This window comes from Nilaparvata lugens, chromosome 1, assembly GCF_014356525.2.
Source record: "Nilaparvata lugens isolate BPH chromosome 1, ASM1435652v1, whole genome shotgun sequence".
Classification (NCBI taxonomy): Eukaryota; Metazoa; Arthropoda; class Insecta; order Hemiptera; family Delphacidae; genus Nilaparvata; species Nilaparvata lugens.
Genome location: NC_052504.1, coordinates 87,619,377 through 87,639,784, shown reverse-complemented (window position 1 = coordinate 87,639,784; position 20,408 = coordinate 87,619,377). Strand labels below are relative to the sequence as shown.

The 20,408-nt window shown below is 34.8% G+C and overlaps 1 protein-coding gene across 1 annotated transcript; it reads left to right on the top strand.

The window, feature by feature from the left end:
- Positions 1-2,519: 2,519 nt before the first annotated feature.
- Positions 2,520-17,691, top strand: LOC111050541 (adenosine kinase). The gene is made up of 7 exons (XM_039444144.1): positions 2,520-2,679; positions 5,509-5,716; positions 8,037-8,210; positions 11,397-11,594; positions 12,796-12,946; positions 13,883-13,969; positions 14,839-17,691. Exons 1-7 carry the CDS (start codon positions 2,585-2,587, stop codon positions 14,970-14,972), a joined length of 1,047 nt encoding a protein of 348 aa, XP_039300078.1. The 5' UTR covers positions 2,520-2,584; the 3' UTR covers positions 14,973-17,691.
- Positions 17,692-20,408: the final 2,717 nt, after the last annotated feature.

Genomic DNA, 20,408 nt, shown 5'->3' with positions numbered 1-20,408 from the left:
GTGTTTTGCTTTATTTTGATTATTCACTAACCCAGAAACTGGATTTCCACACACCTGTGACGCTGTGAAAGTTGAACACCGTAATTATTCGTGAATGACTGAATATAGGATGCCTTGGCTCACAGACTGGCTCAGGTATTGTGCCAGAGGGTTCAGGTCGCACCTTTTGTGAGTTATAGGATAGATAATCAATCTATAGTGAGGTCCACGTTATAATGGCAGTAGATAAAGATAGGAGAATAGCGATGCCGATTCTCTGCATTAATTAATTATATTTCTACACTATCAAAAACATAATTGGCATCGTTGTGGACCTAGAAGAGGATAGTACCACCGGCCTTGTCAAATGATAGACAAGGATAGCAAAACCAAAGTTGATCAAATACTGTTATTACTATAGTGGACCTCACTATAGTCTGGTGTTTAGAGTGGTCCTTCAGTAGAATTCTAACAATGTCTCTACATCCGAGGGATGAGCAAAAAATGGAACGGTTTGGCAACATGGTAAACATAACGGGTGGCCAATGATTCCACCAGTCTACACCAGGGAACTCCACATGAGGTCTCACAAACTGGACTCAAGACACTCATTTTTGACTCTGAGTCTTGCCAGAGTCAAAACATCCGAATCATTATCTATTGAGCCTGACCTTAAATTCAGAATCTCTGACGTGACTAAACGATTTTTTTAAGGCCGCCTGAGCCAACGACTTGAGCTGGATTCCCTCATATTAGTAACAGAGTGGAAGTGACCAGCACAGCGAAACTATTACATACTTCCATGAGTTCTGTTTGGACTGTTCCCAGTCAGTGCGGCCTTGGGAGTTTGAATAATCGCATTTGAACTTATGGGAATGATATTCTCATTGTACTACACTACCGGCCACTTTCACTGTCACTGGTGTGTAATCCATCTTTACAGACCTTTCAAAATCCTTACTGCAGTGAAGATAAACAGGGCTAACATGATGAGTAGGTGTAAGGTGCATTCATACGGTACCCGCGGAAGGCTACAGTTGGAGATTCCACGCTGTAGGTTGTCAAGAGTGATGGACTCTATCCCAGTGTTAGCTCTCAGAATGTTCAACCTGCTGACGGGCTCGGTGAGGGATCTTCCTATTGGTGTTTTCAAGAAGAGGCTGATTGAAAGAAGCTACTACAGTATCAGTGATTTCCTTGGGGATAGCTTTGAGGGTCTGTGATGCCACGCCATCTTGATTCTCAAGTTTGAAGTTCTTTTTTATTTTTGAGGCGATCTATCCGGGAACACTTGGCTAACGATCAAGACTTTGGATATTTGGATGGCAATTTCTTGATGTCTTCAATTATTAGGTTATTAATTTTCTTTAGTATTTCATTCATAGAAATTAGAAGGATTGTCATACTATATTTTATTACTTTCCTTGCCCTATTACCATAGGTAAGGAAAGTATTGCTTCCCGATAAAATTGAGGTACCCCAATTTCTATACGTTTCAAGGTCCCCTGAGTCCAAAAAGTGGTTTTTGGGTATTGGTCTGTATGTGTGTGTATGTGCGTCTGTGTACAACGGTATCTCATCTCCCAATTAACGGAATGACTTGAAATTTGGAACTTAAGGTCCTTCCCCTAGATAAGGATCCGACACGAACAATTCGATCAAATGCAATTCAAGATGGCGGCTAAAATGGCAAAAATGAGGTGAAAACAGGAGTTTTCGCGATTTTCTCAAAAACGGCTCCAACGATTTTGATCAAATTTACACCTACAATAGTAGGCTCTATCAACTGCCACAAGTCCCATACCTGTGAACATTTTAGGAGCTCCTCCCCATCTATGCAAAGTTTGATTTTAGATTCCCAATTATCAGGCTTCACAAATTTGAACAAAAAATTTCAAGTGAAAAGGATTGAGCATGAAAATTTCTACAATTAATGTTTTGTAGGTAACATTTTCACCTAAAAATGAAAATAAGCTCAAAATTCGAAAAAATGTGATTATTCAACACCGGTAATTGCAAACTGTTGATTCCATTAAATCGTTCACTATGAAGAGATAGCAGACCTTGTGTGTCTCCAGTGTTATAGTCCTGTCACCAGCTGGCTCAGATTAGTAGACTTGAGATGCGCGTGAACACTAGCGTCAGGTGATCAATTTTCATAACGGCAAGGAAAGTTGTGTGAGTTCGTCACACCAGATTTTTATACTAGGTGTAGACGTGTAGCAAAACATCCATAATTTGTAAAATTCAATGGAATTTTCAAAAATAAATTTATTGGAGATGGCTGAGCACATTTTAATAAGTTAATACGTTACAGAATAATTTATCCTGATCATAAAATAAAATATTATCGTATAATAAAAATTTTGCGTTTAAAAAAATATTGCAATACGCGGCTTTTGTGATTATCACCGGGAATCGATTAGTAAACATCGATATTCTCATGATTCAATTAGTCGATTGCTGTTTCAGTCGATACGATACGATACTAGTTTTAATCGACTTTCAGTTAATCGTTGATAAATTTTCGAGTTTCTTCTTGTTTCTTTTTCTCTTTGAAATTTCTCATTGTGTGAACTTCTACGAAGGACATGCTTAATTTTTAATGATAGTTGTAATTTATCTGCTCAACAAAATCTACAGCTATTTGACGTCATTCCACCACGTTGTAAATATACCTAGAATGGAAGAAATGTTGAGGTAAGAAATTTTATTTTTGTAAAATAATTTACCGGTTTTGGTTATGTTTTGATTCCAAAATCTCATAAGAGAAAAAAGTAAAATAACTCGTGCATAATGTATCATGTTTTTTTTAAATATAGCCCAAATTCTAAAAAAATGTCTGTAACTTCATCAAATATGGTCTACTAAAATCACATGTAGAATGAATCCGGAGTCTTTTAAGCCAAAAGTAAGGTTACCGTACCATGGTTCAATTCAATGTAACTTATAGCACGTTTAATGTTACAAATTTGTTATGCTACTATATTCTTTTTACGAACTTGGACTTTAATTGAACATTTGCAATTTTACTAGAACTAGTATCTAGAGCATTTCTTATAGTACGATAATCTTAGTTGTATTAATACTACAATAAAATCTCAACGCTTGACAATCTCTGACAGTGATAGTAATTTTTGCCAGACTTGATGTCACACTTGAGCATATACATACATAAATATAAAAAAAGAAGACTACCTACCTACTCCTATGCCGCTTCATATTATCTTTTATTTGAGTGAAGGTTTTTATTCTATCGCACGTCATGTAAATTAATTTTTGGCTACTTACTCTTACAATACACAGCTATGGTTTTGTGATACACAATGTTTTTTTGCTATCACCTTTGTACCGCTAACTAGATGCAGTTACGTAGACCCACTTATCTTATCGAGTACTGTGTAAAAATTGATATTTAATTACGGTACTGCTGTGGATTATTGATGTGTAGCCACTGCTAACAACAGAGCAAATTTTGTTCTGATAAATAATTTAATAACTTCTTCAAACAATTTGTCTCTTGGCTCTTCATACACTGTAAAATATAGTACAGTGAACTATTAGGCTATTCCCATGAAATTGAATACAAATTAATAGGCTATTCCCATTTAGCCTAGCTGAGTATGAATAGTCTCAGAAGAACCATGGGAATAATAGTTTCACGTTGGCGGACACATTCACTGATATGTGAAAATACTACTGTCTCACTGTATTCTGTAGGGCCTATTAGGTTGAATCAGGATCACCTATATAGCCTACCCACCATATCAGGTATATAGGAGGCTCTGGTTAAATTCACTTGAAGTTTGCGCTTCAACAAAGTTTATCTTGAGGTAACTGTAAATATTTGAACTTTTGTGTTTCATAGGTCGACAATGTCTATCCAGTATATACACTGGTCACAAACGGAAGAAAAATTGAATTGAATAGCTGTCTTACAGTTTTTAAAGTTTTGAGAAAAATATTTAAAAATAAGCTTGAAACACATGTGGCGCCATAGACCTATTTCGGTTTTTTGACAGAGCTACTTACAGAAGTATATATATTTCAATACCCACCTCATTTGTCTAAAAAATGTGATGTTTCTTTCAGCTTGCAGCACAAGTTACCACGGTATTATTTCACAATTTTAATAGGTACGCTCAATACCTTCTGCTTCTTCCATTTACCCACACTTGTGGGATTAATGGCGTCATTAAATTAAATTACACACACAACTATTCAGATGGCAGATACAAACAGTGACCTCTTTTAATAAAAACTCAAATCATCACTCATAAATTCATTCACATTATAATATGCCTTGTCACAAAGCAGCTTCCTGGCGGTTCTCTTGAAGGCGGCTTCATCCAACTACTTCACACCAGGAGGCAGCTTGTTAAAGAATTTCGGATCTGAAATCCTATAGGCCTAACTGTTTTGTGATCGGTGGAGGCTTCTCCTGGGGACATCCAACAGCTCACGGTGTCTGGTGTTGTGGTAGTGAATGTTACTATCCTCTTGACTACTAAGCACAGGAGGATGTAATGCCTGATGACCGTCAGTGCACCAAGGCGAGCAAAGATGTTCTTGCAGTGGGCAAGTCGGTCGCTGCCTGTTAGATTCTCACATCCCTCTCCTGCAGCCTCCGGACATCAGCAGCCCCTGCCGAGTGACCTCACAGGAGCAATCACAGTTCATGTGGCAATGGAAGAGAGTGTAATAAATCATTACAAGATGTGTCATCAGGTCCCTCATCTTGAACAGCAGAGTCGGCTGGTTGCTGTATATGACTGCTCCAGCTGAGTTTGCAGTCCAAGACAAAACTCAGCAGCTTCACTGGTTTCTGAGGGTCACACTGTTCTTGTGACAAGCTGCAGATGATTCTTTGGGTCTTGTCCTCATTCAGCGGGAATCGATTAGCCAGGAACTATAAAAATGCACACCGATTTATGAGACACTCTAATTGGAAACGATTCTTATTACTCAGATGAACTGTTACAAAAAGCCAAGAAATATTGTAATTTATGATAAAACAAAAATCCTGATTAGTATGCTTTCAACTACCATGTAAACTACTGCGACTGTAGATATTAACAACACAAAAACATCTTTGTTTAAAGCTTTTTGTCTTAGACTTTGTTTCAGGGAAATTTCCAGCCTATTGTCTTCGAGTTTGTTTCAGTGAAAATAAGTTTGCTTCCAGCTTTTTTGTCTTAAACTTCTGTTTGTAAGGGCGAGACCATATTAGGTGTTTTTCAGTCGTTTTCAGAGTCGGCAGGGCAGGAAGTTCTCCAATCGGCTGATTGAGTTGACACATGGAAAACTCCTGACTGAACGCATAATATGGTTTTGCCCCAACTTACAAACTTAGAAGAATTTCAATATTTATTTGTTTAATGATACACAGAACACAATATTCATTAAATGATTGGAGAAGTACAACCAGGCACAGTCTTAAACTGTTCCTTCTCCGAATTTATTATACTAAATTTTCTGTGGTCATCCACTTTGGTAGTTTTTGTTCACATCGTACTTGGATTGTTACAGAGAAGGCAGCGTGCTGTGTATTGGAAACCCACTTTTGGACATAAGTGCGACAGTGTCGGACGACTTCCTTGAAAAGTGGAGCCTGAAGCCGAACGATGCCATTCTTGCCACAGAAAAGCATGTGGCTCTCTACAAGGAGTTTGAGGCCAACTATTCTGTCGAATATACAGCTGGTGGTGCTTCTCAGAACACTGCCAGAGTTGCGCAGGTAAACTTGAGTATTTATGAATTATTAATAAATATTTACCATCGTAACAATTATAGATATATACTACTACACCTTTTCCAATTTTATTTGAGAAAGTATCAAGTTAATTTGAGAAAGTATCAATTGTATTTGAGAATAGCCACTTGTAATTGAGAGAATGTCAGATGTAGATGAGAATAGTCAATTGTTTGCAAAGTCATCACATGTAATTGAGAATAGTGAATTGTATTTGAATAATCGTCAAATGTAAATGAGAAGATATCAATTGAAAATGAAAACATTTTCCAATTGACATGTCGTGACTCTTCTGTAACCTACAGTACAGGTTTGATTTGAGCAGGAAAGGATACTGTACTACATACACAGTATTCCAATCACTATCAGGCTTTGCATGGGGGAAAATTAATATTCCCCCTGTACTGTTCACGAATGATTAATGAGAATTATTTATATGTACGTATTGGCAACGCGACTTTTATCTCCAAACATTTTTTGAAACATTGTACTTGATGAAGATCAAATTCTCTATGTTTATGGCGCAATTATTGAACTTTATCATCAATCAATTGTATCTCTTGATCAAACAATTTGGCAATTCTTCAATGGATTTTGGGGCTTGAAAATAATGTATTATTCAAAAACTAAACGTTTTATTGGAATATTAAATATATTATCATATTATTTTATATGATTACAGTTATGAAAAATATAAGTACTGGAAGTACTAGTTTTTCAAAATCATTTCCCAATTAAAACTTACAACTTCTCGATTTCAAATCGTATGTTCTCAAATTGAAATGATACTTTCTCAAATAAAATTCACTATTCTCAATTACAAGTGTGACTTCTCAAATCCAATTGTCTATTCTCATTTACATCTGAAGTTTTCTCAACTACAAATGACTATTCTCAATTACAAATTGATACTTTCTCAAATACAGTTGGAAAAGGTGTAGATGCAATGTTCTCAATGACTGCAATGCAGTAATCTAAGAGCTAGGGAGCCACTGTGTGGCCGCAATTAGGAGAAATTACATCGTTTACATCAGAAATCACAATCAAATCGTTGTGATTTCTCCGGAAATCACTAATCACGGCCACACTGTGGTCTATGGAATATGCCTCTAAGGTTTGCACACACTGTACCCAGTCTTGTACGACTATACTCATTTACGTTCACGTTTGAACATATATTAGTCTCTGTCAACTTGGCTATTGACTGATATCATGTAAACTAAAGTAGCAATATGAAATCATAGAGAAAAGATAGCTTAAGGAAATACCCAATGATATAGCATAAGGAAATACCCCATGGTACAGAGCGTTCCAAGTTTCACTGTTGAAGCTGATAATCATAGAGTCATAGTAGGCCTATTTATTTTTCATGAAGCTATGTGACGCTGGTAGTCTCTCATACTTTGCCGTTCTTACACTCTTACCCAGCCATAACAATAATAATAGACAGTAGTCGACAGTAATTGGCTTGAGTTAAGAAAACATCGGCGTGAAATTTGGAACATAAACAATCTATACCATGGGATATCTTCTTAGCTATCTTTTCTCTGTGGTATAAGTCTCTGCCAACTTGGCTATCAACTGATATCATCTCAACTATACGAGCAATATGACATTAATTATTCTTATTCAAACACAAATCACTATCATTTTCATATATTCTAGCTCACAGTTTCCTATGTTTTTTGATTTCCGTGTTTTTCTTATTGATGTTTTATACGTGCAATATCAATTGAATTGAGAAGGTGTGATTCCTATATTATCTTTTGTGAGAGAGCAAAGAGCTGGTTATTTACAGTGAACGACGTTTGGATGGTTAGAAATGTTGTTAGATAATGGTGCAGGTTGAGCTAGCATTGTTCAACGGCACCATTCTCATAAAAATATTATTATTTAATTGAATCACTATTCCACTAAGGCATGTACGGTATTATATTAATTACATTTAAATGTATTTCATTTATTCCAGTTTTTGGTTTTCTGGGCTGTTTCAATTTATTTGTTTTTTTTTTATCTCATGCCCTACAGGCAGTAGTTTCAGTATTGTTTTAGCAATCTTAATCACCTAGACTAGACTCACAGCTTTTATATTTATTTTTTTTTCATACTAGTTTATTTTTATTTTTATTATTTATTATTTAAATTGATAATGTTTTTACCTTGTTAATTATACTTTGATTATCTGATCACACAACTGGATACGTTATCAGTATAATTTCCAAGATACTATTTAATTTCTACTTTTGTAATTTGTAATTTGAGGGGGAAATAAATTCATTTATTCATTCATTCATTTTGTTTGCAGTGGATATTGAAAAAGCCAAACATTTGTGCATACTTTGGTTGTGTGGGACGAGATGATTACAGTAAGATTCTAAAGGAAAAGGCGGTGGCTGATGGAGTCAATGTGCAATACCAATACCACGAAACGGAACCAACGGGTGAGCCATCAGTCTCCAATCAATCAATTATCTCAATTGTCATAAAACCATGTTGTGACAGACAATCGTCAATGTAGAAAATCAAAGATATTCAGTTATGTATGAAAGTCATAATACCTATTCAGGTCCTATTGAGTCCAATTCTCAAGTGACGACTCTAGCCGCTGGGCCGCGCTGTCTAAACGGATGTAGTCTTTTACTGTATATTTTTGAAGACTACGTCGGCATATATGTTGAATATAATAATAATTATACAGTAATAGACTACATCCGTTGATATACGGCTAGGCTATAGTCAGTAATACAGTAATAGACTACATCCGTTGCGCGGCTATAGTCGCGTGCTTAGAGTCGTCGCCTAGGAATTGGACCTTCAGAATGTATCAGAAACAAATTTTCACAGGACTACCTTGTTATGGAACAATCCCTATCTTGGAGAAATACCGAATCATTGGATTAGTTTCACATTCCCATAGTGATTATTCTTGCTCAGGAGTTGTACTCTAATATTAACGCATTGATTGGTATACAGCTCAATGAGCTATCACTTGAAATTATAAGATTGACATTGAAAATTGAGAATTTTAATATTGATTATTCAATATGATAATTATAATATTAAATAGCCTATATAATATGTATATATACAACTCTATATAATATCAAATATACAGTCTGAACCCACAGGGCAAATCGCTCAATTAAAATACTACGCCGTCTTAGTAATTGACACTTTAATCCCCGTTCCACCAATCTTGGTCAAGATTGAAACATGGGAAATTATGTACGCTTTACAACGACCAAAAACTGTTGTTCTCGAATTTTGATGAATACAAAAATGAGGCTATGATCCCTTTTTTCGTTATTCATGTTTAATGGTTATTTTAAATATAAAGAAATATACTGGATGTTTCGAATCCGGATTGATTGGATACAAATTGAAGGATTCAAAATAATCAATAGGTATTTGCAGTTCATGATCTAGTTAAAACTTCACAATTATTACATTTACATTTATTACATTTATTACATTCCTTAATCACAACATCAAATTAATGATTGGGAGAGAATCAACAGTATAAACCCAAAACTGTTCCTCTCCCTAATTTTGATAAAAATAGTCCAAATGAGGTTATGAAAACACTTTTATAAAGATCACAAAAATTTACAGTCCAAATAAACATTATACTAAAAATTTTTAGTTGATCTTGGTTGATCAGAAGGATGAAACAAATTATTATTACACTTGAAAATGCATTAATAAATTGAAAAATATTGTAAAACTTGATAAATTTGAAGCCAGAAAAATCACAAAAACATTCGTAGAACAATTATTTTGCATTATTTTGAAGGCATAAAACTCCTATTCACTTTTTACGAGTACAATTTCCACATAATTAGAGTAATCCTATGACCCAATTTACAATATCCAATTTCTCGATCAAGGACCGAGGTCCGAGATTCCTAGGTAGATCGTGTGTCGGTACATTTTCAACATGAAAATAACACTGGTCGAACAGACCATTCCACTTTACTTGATCAGATGGCAGTGTCACAGATCACAAGTATCTTTATTGAAAAAGTCATTGATATTATGTAGATTCTTATCAATCAGCCACTTAGACAAGCAGGACCTGAAGACATTGACCGGACGCGCCTTTACCGGCTCTGGCAAGTAGTTAAACATCCTCATCGCCAGCACAGAACTCTTTTAGTCCTTCACCTTCGACAAACGACAGCACGGTACCACAGAATAGGTACAGAATGGAAACTGTCAATCAAACGCCTATCCAACCAATGCTTTTTACATGGCACAAATACTAGACACGTCACGTGACCTTAGGAAGTTCCAATCCTGGTCTTCTGATTGGCTCGCGGCAGTGAACGAGATCAATTGATCCGGATCAGTAAACTGATCCGAACCTCCCATTAATACTATTACAATGCGGCGCTTCCTAACAAGATGGCGGATTCTTGCGCCAGGGTACTAGCCGAGTTTCCATACTGTATGTATACTCTTACCGTACATCCAAATTTGTCCTCTTCCGAGTGTTGTAGGAGTGCACTTGCTCTCTTAGCTGTAGCGCTGTAATGGTGCTACTCACATGTAGCAGTGAAGCCAGGATGTAGTGTCCACAAACTGTGTGGATGCCCAATCTGCGGAAGATCGGCTGGCAATGTGCATCATACTTGCTATATGTGATGATTCGAAGAGCTTTCTTTTGCAGCAGTAGAATGCCTCTGGCATGCGATGAAGTGGCGTGGTACTGACTTTTTTAACTCCCATTCATAAACATATGTTCAATGTTCAATGCAAACAGAAGTGGCGTGTTGAAATGTCAGTTCTGTTTATATTGGATCATACATATGTTTATATCTAGTAGGTGTTACAGATGATATTTATTATTATCATATGATTTCAATACATTAGCTACCAGGACGTTAATAACAGTTTAGTCTTGAATGTATTAAAATAAAGATGGTTGGTTGATATGAAGAGTATTATTTATTCAATATCTAGCAGTAGGTGATTAATAAAACAAAATAAATCTTATAGCACCCTTTATTTTTCAAAAACTTTAAAATAGTTGAACAACTAGTTTCGGTTTACACCATCTTCAGGTTATAAAATAAAATAAAATTCAATAACTGTTTACTAATTGATATAAAACGAACATAATATGCTTAAATTCATATGAATTTATATCAATTAGTAGACAGTTATTGAATTTTATTTTATAACCTGAAGATGGTGTGAACCGAAACTAGTTGTTCAACTATTTTAAAGTTTTTTTTTTTTAATGAAGGGTGCTATAAGATTTATTTTGCTTTATTAATTTAAAAGTAGCCCATGTCAATAAGTGTTTTCTAGTAGGTGATATATCTAATAACTGAGTAGCGTGGAGGTAACAGAAATTCAATGCCACGCCTTTTATGCGTGATTATCTTATAATCTGATATTACTCTTAGTATTGTCGTAGTCACCCTTAGTAAGGTCGTTTTCACACCTACCGATTGCCTAATTCTCATAATCAGCTGATTCTCATTCAGAGGACAAATTGTGAGTGTCGGCCGACAATTATTGTAGAGTGTGAAAACGGCCTTAATCAGTATAAATCTTGTGCATGGGCAATCAGGCTCAGCTCCTCCAGTGATGATAAGACAGTTAAAGAAGGACAATTAATTTAGGAATAATGTTATGTAAATTATAAAAACTATTGATGTTAAATAATGCTTCATATTATTTGCAGGGCTTCTTTTTAACAGTGAGTGTTGAATCAATTTTAGAAGTTGCTCAAGTTGCTCACAAACGAAACAAGCTGTTCTTGATGAATCTCTCCGCGCCGTTCCTAGTACAACTCTATAAATCTCAAATGATGCAAGTCTTGCCTTATGTCGACATTCTTTTCGGTAACGAATATGTGAGTACTTTTCATTTTCTAATTCATTCATCTTTCTTTACCTACTTTATATCAAAATCATAATTATATTTCCAGGGCTGTCTTTATATTACCTTCGATACACATTCCATTATCTATATAAATTTATGAATAGATTATATAATAAGTATACTGCGGGTACATGCAACAAGCATTCACACAAAATCGCCTCAAACCTATTGTAATATAGGCAGTAGCGTACAGAGGTTAGTGAAGTAAAACATAATATGAGTGAATATATTTTTGTTACTTCTTTTATGCTTATCGTTCCTGTTTGTGTTTTTGATTGAAATATTCAATTGAAGACAGATAATGATAATTTTGTGGTATCAACCACAAACAATATCAGTCTAGGTATTTTTAGGATCAATAAAATATAAGTTTTCTGATTATTTTTAATGATTTGTATGATTAATATAGGATGGGTCTACTCTACAAATATCGGGGCACCGACCTTCGCTCGTTATTGTTATTTATTGATAAACAGAACACAATTCTCTAAAATGATCTTGTTTATATTTTTCACAGCTGCCTATATGTCATCTTATGAATTTCGGGGATGCGATATTTTGTTTTTCACATACTCACTCGCTCACTCACTTTTTTACTATCAACAGCTGTTTCAGTCAAGGATGAATTATCCTTTTAATGTCGTTCAGCGAGTTTTCACAAGGATGAGACCTAGTGCAATCGAATTTTTATATCATAAACCTAATGTTCCAAATATAGTGAAAATCGTTAGAGCCGTTTTCGAGATCCGTTGAACATAAATAACCAGATATAAAAAAATATATATAAGTATACAGAAATTGCTCGCTTAATATAATAGGATTTACCATTTATTTATTAATCTACGTCATGTTATCTCTCTGTTTTAGTTCAAATTTGAATAATGAAAAATGCATTGTTTCTTGAGAGTAGTATTTACCCTCTCCTTAAATAATATGGAAAAGCTTTTGTCTAAATTTATTCTCAAGTTTTTAGAAATACTCCAACTTATACTGTTGGTCGATGATGTAATGAAAATACCGCATAGATCACCATATGTGAATACCACTTCATATTAAGAATTTTCTCCAATTCCAAACAGGAGTTCTAATGTATCCCAAATGTAATTGATTGAAATATGGGCAACAATAATATGTTTGCTAGATTTTGAAGAACTTTGAATTGACGTTTACAGGAAGCATTGACATTCTCCAAGGAGCACAATTTCAATACAGAGGATATAAGCGAAATAGCCTTGAAATTGATGGCTTTGCCAAAACAGAATTCTGAGAAAGGACGTATCGTTGTTATAACACAAGGCAAAGAATCTGTTATTCTTGCTCAAGGTGAGTGTCTGATGATGTTAATAATTTATATTTGATAGCAGTATGTTTCTTGGCTACATTAGTTGTATATTTTTCTGAGTCAAGTTGCACACTGACACTAGACGTATTCCCCTTTTCCAGAATTTTTTTGAAAATTTGATTTCAAAATACAAAGGTTTCATTAATTTGAGAAACTCATGCAATATATAATAAGGATAAAATAGTGAAAGGATGGAAAGTATGTCATGAAATAGTAAAATGCCAGCTTATGCAGTGCAACAAAACTACTGTAAACCTAATCATTTCATTGCGAAGAAGCAAACAAGTCATAAGCAACGTCAAATACATTTCATAGTGGTCATCAAAACATACAATAGAAAAGAGTCAATAGGATTAACTAGAATATAGAGGTGCGTACAGACTTTCGCTCTGCTCCGCAATCGAACGTCACTCGAGCAGATCGATTGATGATCGACCGGGGAGCAAGAGTGGAACGCGAGAAGAGCTAAGATCTCCCGTAACGTTCATGATCGGAACGAGTGCGGAGCGTGCGTGGGGTGATTGCGGAGCGTGTTAGAGGCGCTTATATCTGTACGCACCTTAAGATAGTAAAATAGCCAATTTGAATGTACAATTGAGAAAGAAAATAACTTTATTGTAGAAATTGTTCGTTTCTCAGGCTATAGTTATAATAAAACTTTTTGTATGATTTTTTAAATGAATTGCTTTCTTACTATAATTATTTGTACTAACTTTTAATATTTTTTATATAAGCAAAAATCTTTATAGAATAATTTTTTCTTCGTTTCACATCGTATATCCATGAATTTCTTCCATTACTTTTACAAGTACTTGTGATATAATTCGTGTTGACAATATATTTGTTGGATTGTGTTGTGTTGACTATTTTACTGCTTATTTTATTATTTATAATAACTTTTTGTTATAATATTTCAGATGGAAAGGTGAAAGAATTTGCCGTTGAAAGTTTACCTTCTGAGAAGGTCATTGACACAAACGGGGCTGGTGACGCTTTTGTTGGAGGTTAGTTCTATTATTCATTATTTCCAGTTTTCATCCATTTTACTCCATTTACAAATAATAAAGTTGGATTTTCACATATTAGTTTCAGTAAACGTGACCGGCGCAGTGGAAATATAATTTCCATGAGTTTTAATTGGACTATTCTCACTCAGTCCACCGAGTATGAATTTGAACTTGAGGGAATAATATTCTCAGTGTATTGGAAACGTTCACTCATGTGGAAATCTAGCTTTATCATGCGTGTTTGGCCAAGGTCTGTAGAAAGAGGTCAAGACACGATCCCGTGAGGCATTTCAAAATAAGTTGTTCGAATTGATTGGATTTTGAAATGTGCCGCCAAAATCTCATCAATATGCTTCATTAGGAACTCTGGTGTCTAGACCTCTTTCTATAGATTTTTGTTTGGCATCTTATCTGTATAATTAATGCTTTATTTATTTGCAATGAATAAATAAATCAGTGAATTGAAGGACGAATGAATGGTTTTAGAATTTATTAATTTTGAGAAATTATTATTATTAAACGAAAATCCAAATTAAATGCTGTAATTCACCCGGGCTGACAAATAATTTTTGAATAGTAGCGCTCATCGAATTTCCACCTAGCTGTTTACCCTGTTGTCAATATTTGCAGTAGCAGAAGTCTTTTGGGTGAATTACAGCATTTATTTCGGATTAAATGAATCAAGGACCAACGAATCAAGCATCAATGAACTGTAAAATCAAATCATCTTTTTTGAATCAACCTTCAAACAAGAATAAAATTAGATCAATGAATCAAACATCAAAGAATAGACAAAACAAATTAACTTTTTGAAATGACCCTACGCTTTCAAGAAGATTATTGATCTGTGATTGATTGTGCGGCAGGTTTCATAGCGCAACTGGTAAAAGGCGTCGATTTGTCGCAGTGCATCAAGTGCGGCATCTGGGCTGCGTCACGCGTCATCGAGCGTAGCGGATGCACGTTCGACGTCACGCAGAGCTACGACAATGGAGACTGATGACGTAAGCGACGGCAGTCGCCGCCGCCTCACGGACGCAATACTTAACCAAACCAAGTTCCAACCAAGTTGCCTTCTCTCGATGCCCGCCACTCCGCCCCTGTCTGTGCCTCATCTCAATTGCTTGAACAGCAATTCGCCAAAAGTCCAAACTCCGCCCCTGTCTGTGCCTCATCTCAATTGCTTTAACAGTAACTCGCCAAAAGTCCAAACTACTCGAAAAGTGTGCAATCTTCCTCAACCGTGCCTCATCTGAATTACTTGAACAGCAGCTGGCCAAAAGTAAACTACCCGAAAAGTGTGCAGATCTACTCTGACAATCATGGATTTGTAGAAGAAAAGGTGTTGAGAAATTCCTGGAAAGTGTGCAATCTTTCTTATCTGTGCCTCATCTAAATTGCTTGTTCAGCAACTCGCCAAAAGTAAACTACCCGAAAAGTGTGCAGATCTTTTCTGACAATCATGGATTTGTATAAGAAAAGGTGTTATCAAATCCCTGGAAAGTGTGCAATCTTTCTTATCTGTGTCTCATTCCAATTGCTTGTTCAGCAACTCTCCAAAAGTCGAGTTTACTATCATCTGTAATGGATTGCTGGGTGTTGATCACCTCAAAAGTAAAGTACGCGTAAAGTGTGCAGATCTCATCTGATATGGATTTGTAGAAGAAATGGTGTCGACAAAAATCTATAAAGTGTGCAATCTCCCTTATCTGTGCCTCATCTCAATTGTTTGTTCAGCAAATGTCCAAAAGTGAAATACCCGATAAATAAATTGAAATGGATCATCCATATAACACAAGATCATCCCCTGACACATCATTCTTGCTAAACGTTATTTGCCCGGCATATTTATGATCCTGTAGGTATTCATATATCTCATTAATCAATCTAAGATATACGATATATGTAGATTGCTCTATGTGTGGCCAAAAGCTCTGGTTCAAGTCCAATGGCGAATAAATATTTACTTTTTATTAAAGATTTCAATGGAGTAAAGCTCATGTTAGGTCAAAACTGTTTTTTTCGGAGTTACGCAAATAATTACTTGCCATATTACTGCAATTATTAAAACTACAAACTCCCCAGACGTAAGTAAACTTGCGAAAAGGTATGCAGATCTTGTCTGTAATGGACTGCTGGAGTAAAAATAGTCTACTATCTCCCCTAAATTCGTATCGGATTCCATATGATATAGATTGCTAGACCAAAAAGTCTTTACTTACTCTCCAAGAATCAACAGGTGACACGCACTTCAATACGTTCTCAGTTGATCACGAATCAGCCGGGTGGAGGGTCGAAATCTCAATTCGTCAAGCTCCCGTTGCTCTCAAAATGTCCAGTGGATACAGTATCCTATATTTCATTCTAAAATTATAAAATTATACCAGCAAGAATCTAACCCCTAACCTTCCCCCAACATCACATTTAACTACTGTAACTTCTCCATAACCCATTCTCACTAATTGAGAACTAATGTGCAACGGTGAAGCTGACTGCGAAACAACCTGCAACGTAAGCTTGATACTGAGATATTTGACGAGCTGAACGGTTCAACTTTCCACTTGTTTCAGTTTATAAAGAAATGGCAGGCACTTGATGAAAGTAGGCACTTGAACTGGTGAAAGTAGGCACTAGGATGAACTGATATCGTGAGGAACTGAGACCCTCCCTGATTAATAAATCCCGAGTAATTGAATAAAATGCCCAACTAATGTTACAGGTCTCATTTGAAACGGATTGCTAAGCTATAAGGTATACGTTGTAAAGCAATTGAGTAATTAATTTGAAAACAATTAAAACTAAAGCAACGCCATAAAAATCTGTCAAATCTCATAGAAATATTGTCACTATAAATCATTTATTCCAACTCCTTAAAAGTCATGTCAGATCTCATCTAAAATGGATCGCCAGATTAAAGAGTGTGTACCAAAAAACGTGACAAATCACATTTAAAAAGAATTGATGGATGTTAATACCTCTGTTCTTTTATATATCTATTAGTACAAATTTAATAAATCTATTATGAAATGAGGCACTTCTTGGGCAAAACCACAAATTGGGAAATAGTCAATATTCACCATAAATATAAATATGCATTCACAGAGAAATGTACAAACCTATGATTGCATACAAATAAATATTGTTTATAAAATTGTATGACGCTACAATAGGATTATTATAAAAAATGATGTTGTGTATTTAGTGTTGTTAATGAAATAATTTGGAACTTGTCATAATAATTATTCAAGTTAGTTGTGATAGATAAGCATAAGTGATAGTGGTGCATAGGGGGGTAATTGACGTGTATTTTTTGGCAATTTTAGAATAGACTACTTTTTATTTTAAACCATTCAAGAGAATTCTGTTATCTGTTATTTAGTGGTGGTAATATTGCAAACATTGAAAATCTGATTATTTTTCTACAGACTACAGTTATGTTTTAACTTCAGATTTTGAAGTCAAACCCTTTAAAAAATAACGTTTTTATTCTTGAAAATTTTTAATTTTTGTAATAATTTGTAACAATATGATACCATTAAAATATTTTATTGTACATACTGCGATACATAGAAATGGGAAAATGTTAATTTCAACTTGTTTGGAACAATGGATGTAATCTCATTTAGTTAATTGCTAGTGAATCTCTCATTTTTATAATCAAAAGTTGTTGAAATTTGATGTTGACAAACTTGTTGAGTAAAACTTGTTGACACTTTGGAGTCGTGTATATTTATTTTTATAATAAGCTACAACACTATTTTTATTCTTCTATTAGAAGGCCTAAAATATTTTATAAAGCCTGATAGACTCATAAACTTATTTAGACGAGGCTATTAGAAAAATATCATTATTTTGGAAAAATGGGATTTTAGCTGCTATAGACCTCAATATGAGATAGGAAATAATTTTTAAAAAGGCTTGTAGAAAAGCATTTTGAAAGGTAGGTCTTTTTACTTTCCTTGCCATATTACCGTAGGTAAGGAAAGTATTGCTTTCCGAAAAATTAAGGTACCCCAATTTTTAAATTTCTATACGTTTCAAGGTCCCCTGAGTCCAAAAAAGTGGTTTTTGGGTACCTATTGGTCTGTGTATGTGTGTGTGTGTGTGTATGAGTGTCTGTGTACACGATATCTCATCTCCCCTTCAACGGAATGACTTGAAATTTGGAACTTGAGGTCCTTACAATATAAGGATCCGACACTAACAATTTCGATCAAATGCAATTCAAGATGGCGGCTAAAATGGAGAAAATGTTGTCAAAAACAGGGTTTTTCGCGATTTTCTCAAAAACGGCTCCAACGATTTCGATTAAATTCATACCTAGAATAGTTATTGAGAAGCTCTATCAACTGCCATAAGTCCCATACCTGTGAAAATTTCAGGAGCTCCGCCCCATCTATGCAAAGTTTGATTTTAGATTCTCAATTATCAGGCTTCAGATACAATTTAAACAAAAAATTTCGAGTGGGAAAGATTGAGCATGAAAATCTCTACAATTAATGTCCTGTAACATTTTCACCTAAAATTGAAAATAAGCTCGAAATTCGAGAAAATGTGATTAGCCAATTACAAACTGTTGGCAACTGTTGATTCTATTAAATCATTCACTATGGAGAGATAGCAGACCTCGTATGTCTCCAGCGTTATTGACCTGTCAACAGCTGGCTCAGATCTTTGTTTATAAGTAGACTTGAGATGCGCGAGAACACTAGCGTCAGGTAATCAATTCTCATAACGGCAAGGAAAGTTGTGTGAGTGCGCCACACCAGATTTTTCTTTCAATAATTACAAGATTAGGCAATATTTTCTTACGTTATGCTCAGTAAATTGAGGAATATCAAAACAGAAGGCTTGTAAAATAGATTGAAATGAAGCATTGAGTTTTCACATTGCGTTTCTATTATACAGCTGTACAGAATAGTAGATACTATTCCACCTAACTTAATATTTGGACAATTTGCAAAGGGTAATTAATTATTATTAGAGTATAGTAGAAACTAGTTCGTCATTAACAATTGATGTGATAACAATAATTATGTTTTATAATTGAAGAAAAAAGCTCCACTTGTGCTGATCGAGTCCGAGAACGGCTTTAATATCTCTTACATAATGGTAATTTGACAGTGGGATTTTCAATTTGATTAGGATCCCCAATCACACCCACCGTCAAATTACCTTTGTTTATGAGATATTAAGCCGTTCTCAGACTTTTCACCCACTCTGTATAGTAAGGTCCACGTTATAATGGCAGACGAGAATGATAAAAGGACAGGGTTGCCAATTCTCTGCCTTGCAGCTGCCTTATTGACGATAGCTGATACCGATATATCTTATGGAATATTGACTGTACTGTCCTTTTTCGTCAAGGAAGATATTTTTAATGATAAATTTTCATAATTGAGATGAATATTTTACCAATTAATTATATTTCTACATTGTTAAGAAACGATCTGGCAACATCGCAGAGATAGAAAAGGATAAAGCTATCTGAATATAAAGAAAATAAAAATCTCAGTACCCTTCTTTTTATAAATTTTATCACAACATGTTTCGGTCATTTATGCCATTTTCAAGTGATATGAATTAAATAAATAAATACTACTGGAAGATTCTTATTTTGATCATATGTTAGTGTATTCATATGTTTTTATGAACTAGGACTGTAAATTTTGGGTTGAAATTCGCATGATTCTATCAAAAATGGGGTTATTGGTGTCTAATTGGATTAAGTTTATTATTTTATCTCTGTTTAATTTTGCTGCTTTATAAATATGAAATTCTTCTTTGACATTCAGTTTTTGACTTTTATTACCATATTTAAGTATTTTCATATTGGAATTTATATCTGTAACATTATGGCCTGAATCTATCAAGTGTTCAGCAAATGCCGACTTTTGTGTATAATTTTTAGATTTTAGTGCTTGGATATGTTCTCGAAACCTGATATGGAAATTTCTACCCGTTTGTCCGATATACAATTTGTCGCAATCTCTACATTTAAGTTCATAGATTCCAGATTTATTAAACTTATCTTGCTGTACATTTAAATTGGCTGCACTTTAGTATATGGGCCAAACTAAAGTGCCCCCTTTAAATTTGATTTCTTTTTTATCAGTTCGAATGCATTATTTGTTGTCCTATAACCTAAAATGAATTTATTTTTTGTAAAGGTTTTTCTTATAGCTTTGTCTATCATTCGACAAAGCCGGTGGTAATATCATTTTCTAGGTCCACAACGATGCCAATTATGTTTTTGACAGTGTGGAAATATAATTAATTAATATAGAGAATCGGCATCGCTATTATTTTATCTTTATCCACTGCCATTATAACGTGGACCTCACTATAGTAGACCTATTACAGTGTATCCAACTCATGTTGGGCAGAGTCAATTGGAGATGGCTTTCCATTTGCTACCATTAACAAAGTAATAGGC